Below are 21615 nucleotides of genomic sequence, written 5' to 3' on the forward strand. Positions count from 1 at the left end.
CCGCCTGTCAGATCTCTGTGTCATCGTACATGTATGTTTTGTAGTTGTTTAGCTAGATGGCGCCCCCCCCCCTTCTGTCATGTGACGAGCTTGGACCAATCAGGAGGTGTCATCTGGCGTGTGAAGCCTTTATTAGTAATAAACGGCCGCGGGTCGGCTGAGTCTTCGTTCCGGTTTTCATCGGGAGCAGTTAGCTCCGAACCTCCTTCACTGCGTCGGCGCTCGCGCGCGTTCGCTGGCCGGGGGCCCCGACTAGCCTGCCGCTGCCGACACAACACTAAGGAGTAGTGTTTATGTTATTCAAAAAGATAACAGAAAGGAGGGGTTAGTAAAATGCACAGCAAATGAAATGTCTTCGAAAAAAATTGCGAATGGAGTCGGACATTGCCAAATATGAATAAAAAGGAGATGCATAGAGAAGCAAATATTTTCGAACATGAGCTATTTCTATCAACTGAGAGCAAGCTCAGTAGTATGAGGCCCAAACTTTGTCACAATTGAGATTCTCTCTCAACAGCTCATAATTCAACCTCAACTGTCCTGACATACTCTCAGCCTGCGCAAAATACTTCAGTGTTGTGTTTCACGGCTTTAAAGAGTTTATTTTGGTTTGGATGAGGGACACCTGCATCTCGGCATCAGCCAACACTTTGTTTTGCCGCCATTTTGAAGGAGCTCAAGCTCCTTCAAAATGGCGGCAGCACACTTCCTTTCCCATTCATTCCTCAAGGCGTAGGTCCTTTCTGTTCTTGTCCTCCTTCTGCCACTCGTTCGCCCCACGGACCATTTGAAGCATCATCTTGGCTAGTTGCACAGTCCACGTCTAGTTTTTCGAACTCCTTAGGGGGCGCCAAAACGTAAAAAAAAAAATCTGCCAGTTGGAAAAAATCAATGCATGTCATTTACTGCCCTTCAGGGCTCAAACCACCACAGGCACATTCGAAAACACTCTGAGGCCTGTCAGTACACGTATTAGGCATATCGGTGCTCGTACTGTGACAAGAAATACCGTGTGCATGCGTGTATAATTAAGGAATACATACTGTGTCCCGTGGCACCAGCCCTTCCCCACGCTTGTTATGCTTCACTGCAATACTTTTGCATACGTGTCACCAAGCAACATTTCTGTACAGAGGCGAAGCTGACTTTCAGGAACCGGCATTATACAACGCACCATGCTTTCCAAGCTTCTAAGCCAATCGCGAAGACCACAAAGGTGGAGTCTGTGCCATTGCTGACAGCAGCGAATTCTTTCAATAAAAAACACGGCACTGTTACGTTCGACCTGCAGGGGCTGGAGATCTTCGAGGAAGCTACCGTCGAAACCTGCCCGGCCTGCTGCGGCGACTCGCTTTGTAAAGACAACAATGCGCCGCATCCCCAGCCGAACGGCGCCGGGATGTCTATACGCAGTCGGCGGACCAAGTATTGTTCGTGGATTCGCTGTCACCGTCCCAGTTTGTTTGCAGCGGGAAAACTCCTGGAAGAAGTTTTGCGGCGCCGTCTCACAGCGCCTTAGAAGTCGTCAGTCAATGGACAGACGCGGCAGCCACTGTCTGCGGGGTCAACTCAGGGATCAAGAGGCGCCTGCTTAGGACAAGACCTGTGTCTGTGAAATCCCTCTCACCTTGGTATGGTCAGTGAAACCTGTGCGGAAGTGTGTAAACCCTCCCCCTCAAAGGCGGTCGGCTACGATGACTTTGGACGCTCCGAATTGGTCGAAGGTTGAACGGCCGTTTTCCCTCACCTAGGGATTTAGGGAGGACAGAGTGTTTATAAGCAACTGTTGCGCGGCTGCTGGGTATGCATTCTCTTTCAGTCATGCTAGACTGATGAACTGTAACGTTCTCATGTAGATGCGGTGAATAAATCCCATATTTCTCATTTTCGATGAGAACAAGTCTCTCCCTTCAACGTCCTCAGCGTGGATGAGTTGGACGATGGCATGGGCCAGCCACCATCTATTTCATGCCCGACGCCAATCATTACAGCATCCAACGGCAAGAAGCTTCATAGCGAGCGTCGAAGCAGCTAGGCCTAGCGTTGACTTAATGACATTAAACATTGCGATGGCGATAGCTGCAGTGATACAGTAAAGTTTGCTTGCCAATCATAATACAATAAAAAAAAAACAGTTATTTAGGCAGCAAATGTTTAAGAAATGGCGTGAGAAACATTAATAGGCGTATTGTATGTAGTTTACTTCAGGAATGTCATTGCTGAACCCAGCTGTAAACTGTTTGAAGCCAAAGGTAGCTCGACAGCCAATCTGTAGCTTAGCTATAGCGCAGCCAAAGCATTGATATTGGAAAAATGTCACTCACAGCTTCAAAGCTTTTAAGCACCGATCCTGAAGAATTTGACCGTGTGCTCCATTTTGTTCTGACGTAAGTGCTTCTTCGAGCGAAACATCGTCGAGAAATTCGAAGGCTTCGGTATGAGGCCAACAAGGCAAGGAACCGCTGCTGTGCAATCGAACAGCTTCTCCTGGCTAACGCGGTCACAATGAGTGCTCTAGCCGTGCGTAGAGGCAAGATCGCCTGCTGATCTCTATGAAAATAAAGAGCTCCTTTTAAAGAAGTGAAGAATGCATTTGTTGTTTTTGACTACAAGTTAGCTTAATATCGTCAGAATGTGGTCACCACGGCCACGGCAGGGACACTGGAAATGAGAGTACGCATTCGATGGCCAAGTGAGTTGTAATAATTGCAAGAATGCACTATGCCACGAGAAAGAGCAACATTTTGATGAAAGTGAAGAATATATTAATTGTTATTCACTAAGAATCCGTTTTGTCTCGTCAGAATGCAGAGACACTGGGAACGAGAGTACGCATTTGATGGCAAGTGAGTTACAAGAACGCACTACGTTGCGAATGGTATTAAGCTTTAATGCCATTCTGGCTGTCCGTGTGGCACCCTGCGAATGACATTCAAATTTAAGGCATTAGCCAGTTAATGTTGTTTTCTGTGCCCGTGTGGCAGGGGTATAACTTGCCTGATGCATGATGTATTCCTGTGAGCTGTCAGGTACCTTGCAATGCAAAAGCAAGAAGCAGAAGACAACACAATTTACTTCAAGAAATGAAAAAATATGCAGTTTTCCATTTTACTGTTGTTTGTTAATTTGACAAACTCTTGAGGTCCCTGCAAGGGTCGAATTAACGGGAGTCGACTGCATTCGCACATCATATAAGTTCACACATACAGATCACTACTGCAGTTAAACCTTGATACAGTAAAACCTTGTTAAACTGTACTCGCTTAAACAGTAGTTTCATTTTAAAAGTAGTAAAGTCAAATCTTCGACTCAGTGGCCACTAAACCTAATGCGTTTTTTTTCTGCATAAACCGTACCACCTTATTGTGTGCATATCAGTTAACATGTAGCATTTTTACTTTTCATCGCGCAATCATGGTGGTACGTCGGCCTGGTAAACAATGAGCTTCAGAGATGGGAACAGCCTCAAGGTGCAAACGCAGAGGGCACTTGCAAGAGTGAAGCCACATCAACATCAACATCATTTCGGCGCCATGCCAGAGTCTTAGAGCATTGTGGCCTGTGTTACGGCATCATGAAAGCTATGACGCGCGCCATGCCGAAGCTTGGACAAAAACTGGGTGCTCAGCAAAGAAGAAAAATTGGACATTGTTCGTGCTATCAAACGTCGCATGAAGAAGTCGGCACTGGCATGCGAGAGGGATCTACCGTTGACTACGGTGTGTGGCATTTCGAATGCAAAGGAAAAGTTGCTTCGCAGTGCTTCTGTGACCGCAAATATGTCGGTTATGAGGTTTGACTTTTCGCCATCGCTGCCTCTGTTATTGCTGAAGTGTCACCTAACGACAGTGATGAGGACGACACGGAAAGCAACAGCATGGGAGATTCACGCCTGACAGTAGCAGGAGCTGTGCGTTACGTCAACCTTGAGTGGGTGTTCGCCGAATGAGGGGGCTGGTGGAAAAGCTGGCGGTCAGTGCGGTCAGTGTGGCTGAGTGCATATGCTGCCCTGCATGCCCTGTTTTAGACATAATCTGCCACATGTGCAAAAAGGTGGGCGTGTCAAGATAGCCTGGCATCATGTGCGCTGTCTTCCCGCATGTTTCATACGCAAGGTGGCGTAATCTCGAGTTTCAGTGATGTGTTTACGCAAGAAGCAAAAGGCAGATGATGCATTTGGCCCCCTCTGCTGCCGCTTTTCATGATAGCGTTGTCCCACTACGGGCGACAGTATCAGGCACAGGGGCGGAGTGAACGCAAATGCACGGCTGGCTTTGCTTCATACTGCTGATGTGAAGATATCACGGACACAATGTGAAACTGTACCTTTCATCGCAGACTCTTAAATTCAACAAAATAATTTTTTTTCTCATTCAATTTGCTTTTTTGAATTTTGCGGCTGCTTCCGTGTAAGAAAAATCTATTGGTGGCTGCACTGATTTCCATAAAAGGTTGAATTTCAATATAACAATGCAAATTGCCGATTTTACAGTTATACTATAGAGGTTTAATTGTATAATGATACTTGCAAAAGAAATCAAGCACAAGCTAATTGAAGTATACATAGGATAGGCAATTTGCAGGTGATGTGCACGTTGCTGTCTAGACCCTTACATGCAGTAAATAGCGGCATTCAGATAAACAGCATCCTTTGCTGTCTGCAAGCATATCTCTCAAGTAATGAATTTAAGCATTCTCACCTTGTCCCCAGTGGTGGACGAAGATACCGCCTCTCAATGCCCGACTCCAGGCCCAGCAGCCGTTCTTTGGCCACTTCAACAGCATTCACATAGTTCTCCTCTGGAGCAGGGCTAGCCTGCTTTGAGCTGTCCTCGGCTGCTGAGGACTTCGCGGCAGCATCGTCCATCGATGCATCTTTATGATCTGGTGATGACAGTAACGCGTCTGCATCATCAACAGCGACATCAGCATCCGCTCGATCACCGCTTGCCTCCCCAGTGGCATCGGCACCTTCTTTGCCCTCAGTTTTGTCCTTGGAGTCATTAGGTGACGGTGCGCCAGACACCTGAGATGCACTGGAGTCTTCCTCATCATCGTCATCAGAGGACGCGAGCAGTTTCTTGTTGAGCAGCACACAGGATGGACGGTACTGTATTGATGGGTCATCCGATACCTTTGGTGGGGGGCGCCAGTGCTGTAACAAAATGTAACCGTGTACAAAATTTTGTGGGTGGCATCTCAATAAACAACTGCAGCCACCAAGATCAGAAGCTTTAACTCTGGTGACTCTGCCTGATCACTCTGCAACACATATAGTATTTTGTGTGACCAAACAAATTTCACGAAATAAGGTCAAATGATGACACAATAACTGGGAACGATTTGGTGCGCAGCTGTTAATGCTACAAGCAGACAGGTAGAGATTGCTAGAAAGTATGAAGCCTACGATAGTCCTAAATAAATCATTAATTTTACTTTTGCAAGATTTGTACAGAGGTCATTCTGAAAAGAAAGGAAAAAAATCATAATAAAAAAAGAGAGGAATAATTACGCAATTAAAGAACTTCACACCAAATGTATTAATAAGAAAAAGGATAATCTAACGTAAGGGTAACAACATACATCATATATATTGTTACCCTTGGATTAGATCATCCTTTCTTGAATTCCCACCGCTTTCCTTTGAAATGCTTACAAGGCTTAATCAATATGGTATCAACATAAGCATGGTAGTCAGCTCCAGTGCAAAAAAAGTAACACTCAAATAAAGCTGCAGAAATGTTAATTTCTTCAACATATTTTGACTCCGTATTGTGACTCCAACATAACATTCCCCTTTACATGTTCCAAAGCACTATATATATATATATATAAAGAAAGGAGGAGGGGAGGTCATTTTGGCCTAGCCAGAGAGCACTCTGGAACATCCGAATGAGGAGACCTTGCATAGCAATGCACACATGACTGTAAAGGGGAATGTTATGTTGGAGTCAAGATATGTTGAAGAACCTAAACATTCCTGCAGCTTTATTTGAGTGTTACTTTTATGCACTAATGCTGGCTACCATGCTTATGTTGATACCATACCATATTGATTGTGCCTTGGAAGCATTTCAAAGGAAAGCGGTGGGAATTCAAGAAAGCCATGCAAGCAACATGTCTGGGACCCCTGCTATTTTCCAACAAACAAGATATCCGATTACTAAGATCAGCGGAGATCAGTGACTCACCTTGACTTCCATGCAGGCACCGAAGAGCCGTTGCTCTAATGCCTCCACCTGGGCCAGCATGGCCAAATCCACCCGCAGGGCAACATCAGGGGACCACTGGTCCTCGTAGTCTGGAGGTGGGGCCCCACCATGCTTCTCGGACACTTCCCGATCAAGGTCAGTTATCTCCAGGCCAACATCTGCAACAGAAAGTGAGGTCTCTCAGCCCACACACTTGATTTCACTGGCAGCACAAGGCTAGTGCACAAATAGCTATACAGTAGGACTCCACACAATCAGTGACACACTTTCGTGTGTAAGACAGATTCTACAAGCAACTGCTATTATCAAAATGAAAGAAATGCAAATTAAATGACGCCAAATGAAAGAAATGCACTCAGACAATGCCATGATCCCTCCCAGGTGGCTCGACGTATGTGCTACAGCCCCATGATGTGTCTATCAGTAAGCCATTCAAGGAAAACGTGCGGCGGCTGTACACGGAGTGGATGGCTGATGGAAATGACGACCTTACTGCAGCAGGCAAAATAAGGAAGTCGTCCATCAATGTGCCCTGCGGATGAATTCTGAAGGCGTGGAGCGGAATTCCCAGCGATATGATCATCTGCACCTTCAAATGACTGGAATTTCAAACAGCTTGGACAGCACAGAACATGACGCACCGTGGGCTGATGACGACAAAGAACCAGCAGCAAGCGATGCCAGTGAGGAGAATGACGACAGTTCTAGTTGCAAGTAGGAACACCAACAAATGGCTGGCTAGTGACATAAGAGAAAAATCGATTACATATATGTTGCGTACTCAATGTTGGCGTGAACAAGCCTTTTAAGGACCTGCTCTGCCATGAACACGAGTGGCTGGTGGCAGAAGACTGTGAACTTACACCAACTGGACGTGTCAAAAGAGCCTCACTGATGGCTGTGAGTGGTTAGGTGTTTTCGGCGTGGGCGCCTGTTCCACAAGATGTCATGGTGCAGTCATTTGCGAAATGCGAGATTTCGTTGGACGACGACGTGCTGTAGGACTGTAGCAGCAATAACAAAGGCAGCACTAGTGAGGCAGATGGCACAAGTGAAGACGAGTAGTCCAGTGACCATGCCAGCTACTAATAAGTTTTTGTTATGGAATGTGCCCACAAATATGCCTCTTTTTCTTCCTGACACGTGATTGGAGGATCGACTTACATTCGAGTCGACCCACAATCGTGTAGATACGGTAAGTGAGCAGCAAGCATTTCACCATCACCATCACCATCAGCCTATTTTTATGTCCCCAGCAGGCCAAAGGCCTCTCCTAGCAATCTCCAACTGACCCTGTACTGCGCTAGCTGATTCCAAGTTGAGCCTGTGAATTTCCTAATTTCATCACCCCACCTAATCTTCTGCTGTCAACGACTGTGCTTTCTTTCTTTCGGCACTTTTCTTTTGCAGCTATTTATTTGCTTGTAATCTTAAGGCGACGTGTGAAAATAAACACAACACTAGTCGGCTGAAGTGCACATACCCTGCTGGCTGTTTGGTATGCAGGTTGCAGTTCCATAGTTGAAGTTCTTTTCCAGTTGCTTCAGGAGAGCCTTCTCTCGGATTCCATTGCTGTGCAAAGATCCCATCAAGGTTCGCAGCTGGGCAGAATCAGTGATGCGCCACCAGCCCCGCAGGTACTCTGCATAGCAGGACACCACGCTTACAATCACTCCTTGGTTTAACGTTACAGTAACCCTTCTTTATATAAATAGACATAATGCAAAGTAAACTCTGTGGTCATCCAAATGAACTTATCCTTCACACACGATGAAACTAAACAAAATATATGCTTAGTATGTAGCAGTTGCACGAACACTTTACTCAATATATTACGTTGCGTGGCTTTTTCTTGAATAGCAATAAAGAGGGACAGATACTGCTCCATTTATTACCTACAGCCGAAGAGAACACATAAATGGCACAGGCGAATAACTATATAGGCATCTGTAGCCTCACAGTGCTGCGTCTATAACACCACCCCAGAGAAAAAAAGAACACAAAGTGCAGTAGAGCCTCGTTCATACATTTCTTTCTTCTCTTTTTGGAGGGGGGGGGAATACATACTAATTGCAAAAACGTATGATTCAGAAACACTAAAAATTTTCATAGACTCAACTCTAGTTGGCATCTACATAAAGTTAAGCATTCTGTGAATCTTTACAGCATGAGATGCTGATGTGTGCTGATCTCGTGAGGCCGAAGTGGCCAAAGATGCGCACTGTCATCTTTGTGGCTTCGGCAAGCTAACATTCAGCAGCTTTCGGGCAGAGCACTTCGGAGGGAAGTTTTGACGTGCCCACTCAGTGAGAACTGTTGCCACACGAGAAGATGACAACCACTGAGCTTGTGATGCCTGAGCGACACGAAACTTTTTTTAAGACACAAATGCGAAATTGGGCTGGTAGGCAAAGCTGGAATACGATTCCATGATGTCACAAAAAGCTCACTTTGTGCCGCCTGCAGCAGATAACGGCGGCAGATATTTTAATGCTTATTAAAAGCGAGCAGTACACTTCCTATGCCGCATGTGTTGTGAAGAAGGTTAAAATGCTTATCGCAATTGGTTGGCGGCAGGAGTGTGCAAATATAAAAATTTTTGCATATGAATCAAATATGAATACTCAGCTTCAAATATCGAATAATGATATGCATATGCATTTATTAGGAATTTGGGTTAATCTGTTATGTTGGAACATTGCAACTGCATTGTCAACGTTAAAAAACAAGACTAGTAAGCAGTTATACTATAACATTGCCTGTCTGGTTCACGTTAACTTGAAAAATTTAGTCATTCCCACTAGCTGTCCTCGCCAGCCTGTGCCTTATTACACTGCAACAAATGCCCAGAAACTTGAAGGCATTTGTGCCTGAGCCAGTTGTCTCTCATCGCACTTGCTGTCAAGCTATAAGCTCAGAACTGCAGGTGGCATTGATGATAAATAAATAAATAAATAAATAAATAAATAAATAAATAAATACATAAACTTTAAACAGAGGAAAGAGAAAAAGAAAAAAGAAAGGAAAAGAAAAAGAAAAGGGGTGGGTTGGGCAAGTGCACCTTTGATGTCCGCAAACCCATGACCCTTGTTACTGAGAGGCTGGCTTTCCTGCATCCCACAAAGTTTATGCGTTTAGTGGCTAAAAGTGTGCGTTACAGGCGAAATTTCGCTAGCAGCATGAAATTGTCACAAAATTAAGCACAAAATCTCTCCAATATTCCTGCATTAGATGGAAACAAATGCTAAAAACCATGTTTACTCCCACACAGCCAGCAGTATATTCGATTTGATTAGAATATTCGTATCCAACCAAATATTCAAACATTTACAAATACTACATATTTCTCTAATCAAATATAAGCATTAAAAATAAACATTTGCCCACTCCTAGTGATAGCTGTGAATGGCAACGTTCGACGACTCGCGAGGATGCATGTCTGCGTAACGCTTTTGTTAGGTATGCTTTTTTCTTGTGGTGCATGGAAAACATTAGAGAGGTTCTACTGCAACTTGAATTACTGCAATATGTGACTATTCGTTCCTAACAACTGCTAAACGCTGCGGGTACTCATGTTTTGCCCTTCATTGGTTCCAAAGTACATAACTGTCAGTAGAAATAGTACACTGTAACATAGCAAAGGGCTTTACTGCAGGCCATTATAGAGCATGCCCAGAACAGGATCTTGAGAAAATAAAGAGCAAATAAGAGAGAGCAAAATTTATGACATTTAGTGCATACAGGACCGATGAAAAAATTCAAAACAACAAGCACAAGCACTACACCTCCAGCTTGTAAAATATCTCTATACAGAACACTGTCCCATTGACTACAAGCTGCAAGTAAATGTGAGACATCTTTAGCCACACAGAAATAAGGAAGAGGGTGATGCACCCACCTGGAGGCACAGGCTGTGGCTTGTCATATTGGTTGGTGGTGTCTTCTGTTTCTATCACACTCACAATTCGGCTGCTGCCCATTGTAGAGCCAGCAGTGGATGCTGCCTCTTCCTCAATGTCGTCGTCATCCATGTCTTTTGAGCCAGGAAGTCTCACCAGGGACCCTTCATCACAGGGCACCCGTGGCAGCAAGCTAAACCATGGCTTGGGCTTCTTTTGGGCTAGGTTCTTCAGCATCTGCTCTGCCGAAAGAGGAGTGGTGAAGCCACCCAGGAGTTGAGAAGCCCCATCTTTCCCCATAGATGCTGCCACAGTGCTTGTTGTTGCCATCTGTGGCGATGAGCTCGGCGATGAAGAAGGTGGGGCAGCAGGGGCTGGGAACGTGCCACTGTTAAACAGCATGTTGCCCGCAATAATGGATGCAAAGAAGGGTGAATGCATCATCCAGCTCTGTTCCAGGGTTGGCTCCGGCAATGGACTCTTTTCCTTGGTCACTGGAACCACTGGAACAGAGGTTGCCGATGTTGTCACAGCAGAGAGGTTGGCCGCCGATGTTGGCACAGCCGCAGCAGAGGAAGCTTCTTTGGTAACGGTGGATAAACTCTTCTCGTCAGAGTTTGGGGGCGGCTCGTCTTCCTTCTGCGTCTTCTCGAGCTCCTCATTGTTGTTGGAGGATTCCGTCTTCTCAGCCATTTCAACTTCATTCTTGACCTCACTAGTCATTGAAGTGTCCACCTCGGTAAGGTCGTCATCTGGTTGCTGATGCTGCTGCTTTGGCTCAGAAGGCTCCTGCTTCACAGGTGCAAGGGAGGGCTTGCTGCTGTCATCTGCTGCCTTCTCTTCCCCTTCCTCTTGCTTCTCCTCCTTCATGACAGTGTTATTCCCTCTGGCAGAAATGACCTCTTTGGTAATTGAAGAGTCCTCACTGCTGCTATCCTCCTCGTCGGCCATGTAGTCGGTGGCCACAAAGTCACCCATGCCATCCTGCTCACACGACTCCATGGCTTCCACAAAGATGCCCCCGGCAACAGGAAGCAGCCAGTAGCGGCGTCGAAAGCGATCTTGGCCCAGCATTACAGCCCGTATGCTGTTGCTTGCCTTGGCCACCTTGTTCTGGAACTGTGCCTGTTGCTGAAGGAATGCACATATACACATAGTGTCAGCTTTATGTAAAAGGGTTAAACGGTTAATTTTTTATTTCTGTTGCATACAAGGTCTGTTCCATAAGTCTGCAAAGTAGGAGACAGAACAAAGGCTCTATGGCAAACTTCTAGTGAAATTCGGCAGAAGTTATGCAGAAGTTGACCAAATGTTGCAACAAGTCTACAGAGAAAATGTCAAAGGGTTGTTTTCACGCCTGGCGCAGTGCTTTTGAGAATTCCAAGAATTTTCTCCCTACTTGCCGGACTTAGCTTGCTGCGACTACTGTTTTGTTGTTTAAATGCTAACTGGTGTAAAAGGAAAGACATTTCAGAAAAGTATTGATTGTGTACTGCCTCAAATGGGGAATATACTGAAGGTGACAATGTCTGAAAATGTGAAATAAATTTTATAAACATATCGCACTAACCTTTTGCTTTAGGCATACTCCTACCATAGTACTATAAGGAGATCAAGGTCAAAAAAGGGCACGGAGCAACTTTTAATGCCCTAATTCCCATTCATCGGCAACATGAGGCTTCGGAAGCAGGAAGGGCAGGGAAGGTGATCGCCCCTCGCCCTCTTTCTATCTTGGTTTTCTTCCAGAAAGAGGTTCTTAGTGGGCTCAAATGTGCTTTCTCAAACGGTTACGTTTTTGCCTTACACTATTAGTAGGAGTTTGTACTCTATATCATTGAATCACACGGCGAATGTTCGATTAATTTGATTTTTCTATATATACGTTGCAGAGACCTGCACACTGCCATTTGTCACATGTTTCACGAAACCCCTCGTGCTCGATGTCGCCCAAGCAAGTGTTTCACTTTGTTTTCGCCGCAAAAGGAGCGCAAAGTGTGCCATGGACAGGCTGCACCGGCTGATGCGCCGGTAGCGGACTTTGTCACTGCAAGTGGCTCCCGACGTCAGCACGATGCGAGGATCACCCACACAGTGCCCGAACACTGGAACTCGCAGAATGGCAACACATAGGTCGTATAAGCTTGCCGTGACCCTCCCGATTTCAAAATCTTTGACATGTGCCAAATCATGCTGAACTTGACAATGAAACAACATGGACTATGTGTGATGTGCAGTCATCAGTCGAGCAGATTGACTTTACAATAACCCACCTGCCCTAAAGTTACGATTGCCCTTCTGTATGCTGGAGAAAAACTGAAAAGCAAAACTTTCTATGCAATAAATAAAAGATTGCTGCAACATGCAACTCCACTAATAAACTAAGAACCTCATTGGTAATCAGTTCAACAGAACATCACTATACTTGCAGACAAGTGTCTGTGGCTATGAAGGGAAAGCTACGGAGGCAGAGCGCACACAAGTGAGAGCACTTCTGAAGAGAGTCCTGCATTTTAATCCATGTTGGTTTAGGCTGAGAAAGAGAAAACATAAACACCTTATTAGCAACAGTTAAATAAGACACGAGCGCACCACCTAGTGTAAAGGCTCACTTACTTTGCAGCTTTAACATTTCACATCTGGGGAAATAAGAAATGATCGCACGTGGAAGCTGCGTCGATTAAGCGTCTGTTCCGAGCAACCAAAAAGACTGTCAACCGATGCAGGACTACTGGGCGGGGTAACACATGTGCAGCAGCAACTCGCCCATAGCTTTCCCTTCATAGCCACAAAAAGTTTTCTGCGAGTTCAATTCATTAGTTTCAGAGAAAAAAAAAAGAAAAGCGTGTGAGCCTGTTGCTAAAAGATATTTTCCAGATCTTCATATACTACAGAATTGAACTGTAATCAGTGCTGGCATACTAATTTAGTCTTCCCTTGAATAAGGGTATAGACCGTAGTATTAATTTCTATGTACCTAAGTTACTGATAGCTTGCTGCATTCTTCTTATGCAATACTATAAGCCTTCCGAGCACCTGTAGTACCATATTTTCTTGCCCAAAATTTATAAACATTAAACTTTTGAAAAATCCTGATATTAACATGATAGTGTTAGGGAGCCCGAGTTGTAGAACATCCAGTGTTGGCGTCAGTGTCCCATGTGTGGCGTCATTTCAGTAAAAATATTTTCGGACCACGTATACCTAGGTATGCATGGTTCCATGTGATGCAAGGAATTGATTGAACTAATTGAATTTCTCAAGCTAAAATATGGGGAAAAATGGTAAACTATGACTTACACACGACCTATTGACATGGTAGCTCTTGGATTGCAATTTGAATATATAAGAAAACTTAATTCTGTTATGCAAAAACTCAAACAAACCCCTTTTCCAGCGTTTCTACAATGCATAGACTAGAGACGGCATCCACAATTTGCACACACTGGCGCGTAAGTATCTTCATTCACAGAGCAGTGCGCCCGCTTCCTTGAAAGAGTTCCAAATGGTGCTCGCCTCCACTGCATTGCGGCCCATGCAAGAGGCCGCATTTCTACCAGAAAGCTTCCATTCATGCATAGCATACGCCGCGAGCATTTTCTGGTAAACATTACGGTTACATATGCTGCAATTGTCGGGAAGCGTGAGAAGCCGTCAAGGATCTTTGAATACCATCACATTCCACTCTTAAAGAGGAAGCTTAAGCGTCCTCCAAATTTTTAAATTCGATATTAGACTTGTTTTTCTTGATTCGAATGGATATTCGAATAGAAATGTACTATCTGGCATTCACACAGCCCTACTAATTTGATTCTTAAGCGTTCAAGCAGCTCTAATGGCACTGTTTAACAAATCTTGAGTCTACATCAATGCTACTTCATATCCCTACACAAAACTAGACAGAAAAAGTCCAACCTTTGAAAGGTTTGCTATCCTCTTCTCCAACTCTTCGTTAGTGAGACTTGATTCACTGTCCTGTAAAGATATAACCACAATATACAGATGCGGTTACAACGCATACTAAAAGGAAAGATGGTTTATTCAAGCACACAGCTGTTATTTCGAAATGCACTGAATGTTGAAATGCTGTGACTCGTCCTCTGGGTTGGCTTCACTGCACAAGGTTCCCAAACCATTTAGGTGAAGCTGCATGTAAGGAGTGTGTGCCACTGCCAAGAAGACTGAGCAGAACTGTATGCTTTCTGTGCACTGTTTCTATCCAGGTGCAAGGCAAGCCAAACTTTTGTCTGTCAACCCTTCGCCTATGGTTGACACAAAAAGATGCCACGGAGACTTCAAAATGAGTGCACAAAGTTCAACAGTTGACAATGTGGAGACTGTGTAGCCACACTGCCGTGTAGCTGTGTAGTAGGAAAAAGCCATTCAGCTATGTGTGGTTGTGACCAACAAAAACAAAATATATAGTTTCTCAGATCCCATTTTCTTCTCGCTCGTTGCGTAGTGAGGGCCTCGAAGGCAGCACACGAGGGCTTACTGGCAAGTTGCCTACTTTTAGGCACACATATTCTGTGACGCCTGCCACTAAAGAATGTTCCGCTTCCATTCTACATCTGCCGCCTTGGCCATGAGCGGCATTGGCTAACACCCCCAAGGCTAACGAGCACATACGCAAATACGCAAGAAAGTGGGCGGGATAGCCGCCGTGGTAGCTTAATTGGTAAAGCACTGCACATGTAATGCGAGAGATATGGGTTCGGCTCCCATGCGTGGCCAGTTATCTTATTCATCCACTTTCATTTCCGTTAACCATATTATTTCTATGTTTCAACTAAGCAAAACAACTATTGTATAGACCTGTGTAAGGGCTGCTCCCCCAACTTGGCAGCCCAAAATTTGGGGGGGGGAGGGGGGGGGGAGGGGAGGATTCCAACACAGAAGCAATCGAGTTTGGTGCCCCAATGCAGTGCATCGAAGAACTATTGTGTGCTGCATACTTCCGCATGCCCCTACTAGATCACGAGCTGCATGCTGACGTCTGATGCAATGGTACATCTGAGGAACCAGGGTGTGCATAAGTCAGGGCTCCGCCGGCACTATTTTGATCAAAAGGTTCAGTCCCATGCAATGGCCGCACCTCATCAAAATTGGGGAGATAAAGTGCAGCCCTTACACGAGTCAATACAGTAACTTTTCCTTATGCTTTCTCTGGCCTCACTGTCTATTACTTTCTGTGGTTGGGATTGACAGGTGAGAAAGGCTTACTCTGGCTGAAAGCTGGGCTAGTTGTTTACTGGAATTGCGAAACATGGTTACAGCACAAAGAACACGGAGGACCGGTGCCCGCCCTGTGAATTTTGTGTATGTGTTCGTCTTCCTTAGCACTGTAACCAGGCGCACTCGTAAACACATAAATCATACTGCTAATACTATTGCCAGTCTCTTTCCTGCCCTGCTTTATCATCGCTGATAATAGGCTGACACACCATATACCAGTAAAAATAGTAATTGTGATCAAAGCAAAAAATAAATGCTACCACAAAAGAATTGAGCTGTTCAACTGAACACATATCCTCAAGGTTTATTCAATTCATGATGAATCAAGCCTCCTTCCACCAGTTCTGCTGGTAGTCAGGTCCACTCTTGAAGTGAAGGCGCGAGCCTTTGGTGCTAGCGCCAAGTTCTTCTAAAGCAAATGCAGAGGTGGCTTCTACTAGTTGTTCTCTACATGCCCGCACTGTGTGCTGACACTGCTTTGCACTCGGATGAGTAGAAGGCAGTGGAACTCTGCTACCATAGTCGCACAGTTCAATTAACAGTCCTGTTAAGATACCACAGTTTACACCAGTGCCTCGGAGTAAACATAAAAATAAACACTTTAATGTGATTAGTTTTGTTCCAAACTTTATCTGTTTAAATTTGAAGGCAAATATATATGTGAATCCTCTTAGCATAACAAGCGGTAGGCTCTGGGAAAAATGCACATGAACAGTGTCTGTATTATGATGCTCAGTATCAAGACAAGGCCACACGCATGCTATTGTGTTTTGCATGAACGATGCGAATGATAAGCTTCGCTTAAATGAACAGGAAATAAACTGCTTAAACTTTTTAAAAAGCACTTGATTACAAAATTGCAGCGTGTTAATCTCCAGGGTACATTCTTAAAGCAACCCTGAAACATATTTTGAACATAGTAAAAAAACATTGCCAATCTGTTAACGAGGCTCCTGCAAACATGTGGGCAAAATATTATTAAACTGCATGCAGCAGGGAATTTACAATCTCGCGTCACAAGCAGTGAACAGTCGCTTGCTCTCGCATCCACAATGATTTCATTGGAAGCATTTGGCCCACGCTATTGGCCGATTTTGTGTATGGGAGAACATTCTCAGTAACACATAATTGCTCATTTTGAGTTAAATAAACAAAAAATATATATGTCTGCAATCTCAAAAAGATAGAAAAATCATTTTATCTTTGCTCTACGCCTAACTGCTTCTGCTGCACGTGGCCTTCAATGTGGCAGCAGTATGTTGCGTGGTGTAGTCTACTATGGCCACCATAAGGTGCCGCGACAAGCCCTCTCGCCGCCGCAACACTCAAATTTTGGCAAGCGCTCTGCCCTCTTGGCTTTTTCGCTATGAATACATGACGACAACTTTCTGTGGTAACACAGCCAAAGCTACGCACACGCACTCGCAAGTGCAATGCTTCTGTTTTTGAGTTATTAGGCCAAGTAGTGCCAAAGTTATGCTTGCGGTTTATATGACCAGGAAAACCAGACATTGACACCCGAAAGTCATAAAGCTAGGAACAGCAAGAAATCGAAATCTCTTTCCTAAGAAACCTTTTTATTATCTATTAAATAAATCTTGAGCAAAAATGTAAACATAATAAGTAGTATGGTTTGTTCTACGGTACGTAGCTTGCAGTTGTATACATTCGCTGACTACATGCAGATGCAAAGAAAAAAAAAATGTGTGCTTTGGCTCCGTAGTATTCGCTGCAGTCCAACAGAAAGTTGACGCTGGGTGTAGCTTCCAGCATGCTAGCATAGATGAAAAGAGAGAGAATGCCGGGTATCGGCGAAACAACTCCACTTATAGTTGAAGGTTTCGAAAAAATTTTGCGGCAAAAGATTTGTGGGACAATGTACTTTAATAGTGAGGCCATTCTACAATTAGTTAGAAAAGTGTTTCAGGGCCCTTTTAAGTGTGACTATAATTTTAGTCAGGTACCCTTGGTCAGTGAAAGGAGGCTAACTTGTGAAATGACCATATGCCAGTGTGCCATCAATAGAACATTACTTTCAAGCAAGTCACAACCCTGTGCACTCACCTCTTCCTCTTCTGCATTTTCTGCCTCCTGAGGGTCATCGCTTTCGTTGCCACTGTCGTTGGCAGGGTCCTCATTGTCCTCTTCCTCATCTCGGCCACTTTTGCTTGCCTTGTCACCAGCCTCACTGGCCGTCTCACCCTTGACACTGTTCTCCTCAGAGTCCTTGTTGGTTGGCGTCGCCGAGCCGCTTGCGGTAGTGGCATGGTTCGGGCACACCTCACTGGTAGCTGTGCTGTTGGTGGCGTTGCTGGTGGCGTTGCTGGTGGCGTTGCTGGTGGTATTGCTGGTAGTGTTGCTTGTAGTGTTGCTTGTAGTGTTGCTAGTGGTGGTGCTGGTGGCGGTGTTATTGTTGTTGCTGTTACTACTGCTGTTTGCTGCTGCAGCAGCAGCATTGTTTTCTAATTCTTGCTTTAGGATGGCTTTCCGTTGCCTGCTCTGTTGTGTACTCCTAAGCCTGTTATAATCGGAGATTGAATGTCACAGTTAGGCTGAAACATTTTAAATCTGGCTGTACACAGCAACCAAGAAACATGCACACACCTCATAAAGCAATCATTATTGACCTTTTAAGCTAAAATAACACATCTTGCCATGCAGAAACAATTTGAAAGGAGCAGTGATGCAACACCAAGTGTCAGAAGGTCAACAAGACAAAACACTTTTCACGCTAGAGGCAATGTGCTTGTCGCTTCCAAGTTTACCCTTTACATGGAGGTTTACTTTGTTCTTTTTCTTTAACTTTAGAGAAAGAGAAAAAGAATTAATTGAATTAAATTCTGGGTTTTTACATGTCAAAACAAAGATCTGATTATGAAGCATGTGCACCCAATGCCCTGTACATGGGTGTTTTTGCTTTCCAACCCTATTGGAATGCAGCCGCTGCGGCCGGAGTTTGTTCCTGCGCCCTTGTGCTTAGCAGCGCCACGCCGCAGCCACTAAGCAACCACGGCAGGCAAAGAGAAAGCAACAAAGGAAAAAGCACCAAGGTGAACATGTAGACCAGTGTACTCACTTGCGTAGTTCACCTTCAGCAAGCCACTTGTCTTTCCTTAATGTGATCACAGTTTCTATGCTGCTGTCCACTTGCCTGCATATCAAAAGGGATCAAATATAAGCTCTTCACACTTTAATTGGGTACAAGCATTGGCCAAAAAAGCAAGCTTCCTTGCCCATACTTACCGGACTACTGCTCGGCTACATAGAAGCTCATTGCATAAGAAGGCCATTATTTCAGATTTCTGCGTCGGATTTAGAGCCAAGAAAGGCTTTTCAGTTACCCACTGATACATCTGAAGGAAGCAAAAAGATGCAGTCTCCAGTCAACAACTTTTCAACATATCTACCAACAGCATTACTTCATGCAAGCCTATAGCATGCATAGCTTGATAGATGAATGAATAGCATCAGTGATGCGCAAGCAGAACTTATCCACTATCATATACACTAACATCCTAGTGTTCCCTCCATTGTTCACTTGTGCGCACTTAAAGAAAAAAAAAACACACACACAAGCCTCACTGTAGTGATTGCTAGTTGATCTAACACTCAATACAACAGACCGAACATGCAGACTCTGAAATGTAAGCCGTAAACCCTTTAATGACAGCACATATAAATATCTCCAAAAATGCTTTTTTTTATCTAAACGTGCCAAACACATCTAGGATAAGCATAATCAATGAAAACAAAAAATATATTTTGCGGAAACTTTTCCAGCAATAGGGAGAAAAAGTCAGGCAGAAAACTGTAAGGGGGCTACACCAGACAACGCTCATCACATGTGAACCACAGGTATACATTTCATTTGCTTTACATCACTTGTTTGACACCACTGCAGACGGAGATCCATCTGCTGTCTCCTCTGACCGTGCTTTAAAAAAAAAAAAAAAAGCAAGTCACGTGCCTAAGTTATGCTTCCTCATCCTGAGTTTCTGCTCTAAATTAACAAATGACACTTGCTGCCTGTCAGTCAGTGTTGGCAGAAGACATATAGCTAGAAACTTTGCACTCAATACCAAACCAAAACTCTGCAAAAACTATTTTAAAAAAATCTGGTATGTTGCCTGTAGGCAACACACATCAATAAAGTTTTGAATGTGGTTTGTGACCAGCAGTACTGGCAAAGCAGCTGCAATCACCTCTGGAAACTTACAGCACATTCCTTGTCAAGAGCCATGAAGTACAGATGTAGGGCCTCTGTTACAGTATCATTTGTGATTGTGGCGTCCTTCATGTGTTGCCCAAGGACTGTAATAGCCTGTGAAGTACAAAGCAGAAGAGGTTGAAATCATAACCTGGCATTTTTTTTAAAGAAAAAGATGTCTACAGCCTTACGAATGTGTGTTATTACAGGCTGGAAAAGAACACAAAGAAGAAAAACAAGCATGAAGCAAAACTGGTAAAATCGCATTACTCCAGTTGCAAAGAATGATGCAAATTGCATTAAAAAAACCAAGAACTCCTAAACACAACAGTGCTCCTCTTGAAAGGCAGCAAAGACCATCCATTAATAATAGTCACAATGAAAGGGTCAGTGAGGGACATATCAAGGAAGGAGAGTTAATTTGAACCCAATTTATTAGGAAAATCTGGTAATTTGGACTTGCTAGCTCATTTCAGCAAACCTATGCACTATTCAATGGCCTTGAGCACTTGCACTTATTATGAGGTATTTGTTTGAGTATGCTTGTCATACACAGCCAAATGCATGCTTTTCAACCAATGTCAACCAATAGGCATAAACGTTTCAAAGGGAGTTTTCGAATCTGTTCGCTATGCTAAACTTCAAGCTATAGGCAACAACACTTTGTTTGGCTGCTTGGTGTTTTCTTTTTTCTTTCGTTCATATATTTATTCCACTTCAGTAATTTTTTTTTTTCACTGGCACCGTTTTTTAATGCTCTTTTTATTATCTATTTCAGAGACATGATAGCCTATGACCTCCAGCAAAGCAGGTAATAGAGGGGTGCTGTGCACACGGCCACTGACACGCCGGATAACACAGGGCCATGCCACCGGCCTTGTGCACAGTACTCTTTTATTCTCAATTCTACACCCTCGCCGCTAACACACCTTTGCTCATTGCCACACCCACCCACCTTACCCCTCTCCCCTTTAGAAGAACCCTACAGACATATACTGTGCCGAGGAAAGCATATGTTGCCTCAAAAAAAGACTATTCCACTTGTCGAAATGTTGGCTCCCGCTTTTCCCTTGTTCTCGTTTTGCTCATCGTCTTGAATTTCCATCTCCTGCCTTCCCCGTGTATACTATATTCTAGTAGTTTGTCTGTGCCGAGCAACTACTGAGAAAGTTCAAAATCATTTCTTTTTCTTAAGTCCCCCTATTTTACTTTTTGTGTGTAGTCTTCCTTTAGGTTTAACCGAAAGTTCTACAAAAGTGCTAAATGTAAGCAATGCAGTGAAAATAAAGTAACTCGAACCTCAGGTCAGCCTTTGTGAAGCAGTAGAGCTTGCAATAAATATGGTACATCACCTCTATGGGTGTCAAAGCCACTTGTGCATAAAACCAACTGAGAACACCACTTTTCTTCCTGTCTTATGAACTGAAATTTCCTGTGTATTCAGTGACTTCTAAAACAGCACACTACCTCCTACAGACACAAGACCTTTACAAAATCAATTACAAATACCTGATAGTGCAGTGATATCCAAATCAAACCCAACATGGAGATACCTTCATCATATATTCGTTATAAACATATACTCATTACACACTGATATTGATCAGCGATATTTTAGATTTAATTTGTTATATCCGCATTATTATACAGTCAAATCTCAATATATCGAACAGCACAGTGATCGCAAAATAGTTCGATATAGCCAAAATTCTCTATATAAAATCAAGTAAAGAACGCCTCAAAAACTTCCACAAACCAATCAATGAACCGAGGGTGCGATCGAGGATCGTTGTTCGGAGCGCACGGTCGATTGCACCGCATGCAATTGGCCTAGGCCATGCCGACTTTAGTCAGCCACACGATATTGGCATGGCCTAGGCCACTTGCGCGCGGCGCAGCTGAATGCACGCTCCGAGCAATGATTCCCGATCGCACCCCAATCGTGGCGCAGCACTTGAAGCTGAATTCACACAAAGTGTTCATTTATTTGGCTGAAAGTAGCGTAGCAGTGTGGCCTGCTTTTTAGAGGCAGCTGCGTGCTTAACACTTTCCTGTCTGCACCTAT

The 21615-nt window shown here is 44.1% G+C and overlaps 1 protein-coding gene and 1 long non-coding RNA gene across 12 annotated transcripts in view; one reads left to right on the top strand and one right to left on the bottom strand.

Annotated features, from left to right (window-relative positions):
- The window catches only part of LOC135902167 (uncharacterized), a 46431-nt gene extending 34081 nt beyond the window's left edge, over positions 1-12350 (top strand). Inside the window, exons 3-4 of one of the 2 annotated variants that reach the window (XR_010564432.1) lie at positions 6208-6347; positions 12001-12347. This is a non-coding gene — a long non-coding RNA (uncharacterized lncRNA). Of the gene's footprint in view, positions 1-6207; positions 6348-12000 lie in introns of both variants that reach the window. The other variant, XR_010564433.1, reaches the window with a different exon arrangement.
- Positions 1-21615, bottom strand: part of LOC135902165 (bromodomain adjacent to zinc finger domain protein 2B-like) — a 116891-nt gene that overhangs the window by 29293 nt on the left and 65983 nt on the right. For all 10 annotated transcript variants that reach the window (XM_065432094.1, XM_065432100.1, XM_065432098.1 and 7 more), the window contains 9 exons: positions 19560-19664; positions 18587-18696; positions 18420-18494; positions 17408-17861; positions 14024-14083; positions 10111-11242; positions 7696-7854; positions 6192-6370; positions 4701-5155 (listed from right to left, as the gene is read on the bottom strand). In XM_065432094.1, the coding sequence (XP_065288166.1) occupies positions 4701-5155; positions 6192-6370; positions 7696-7854; positions 10111-11242; positions 14024-14083; positions 17408-17861; positions 18420-18494; positions 18587-18696; positions 19560-19664 (2729 nt within the window). The remainder of the gene's footprint in view (positions 1-4700; positions 5156-6191; positions 6371-7695; positions 7855-10110; positions 11243-14023; positions 14084-17407; positions 17862-18419; positions 18495-18586; positions 18697-19559; positions 19665-21615) is intronic.

Source organism: Dermacentor albipictus, chromosome 4 (assembly GCF_038994185.2).
Source record: "Dermacentor albipictus isolate Rhodes 1998 colony chromosome 4, USDA_Dalb.pri_finalv2, whole genome shotgun sequence".
Taxonomy (NCBI): Eukaryota; Metazoa; Arthropoda; class Arachnida; order Ixodida; family Ixodidae; genus Dermacentor; species Dermacentor albipictus.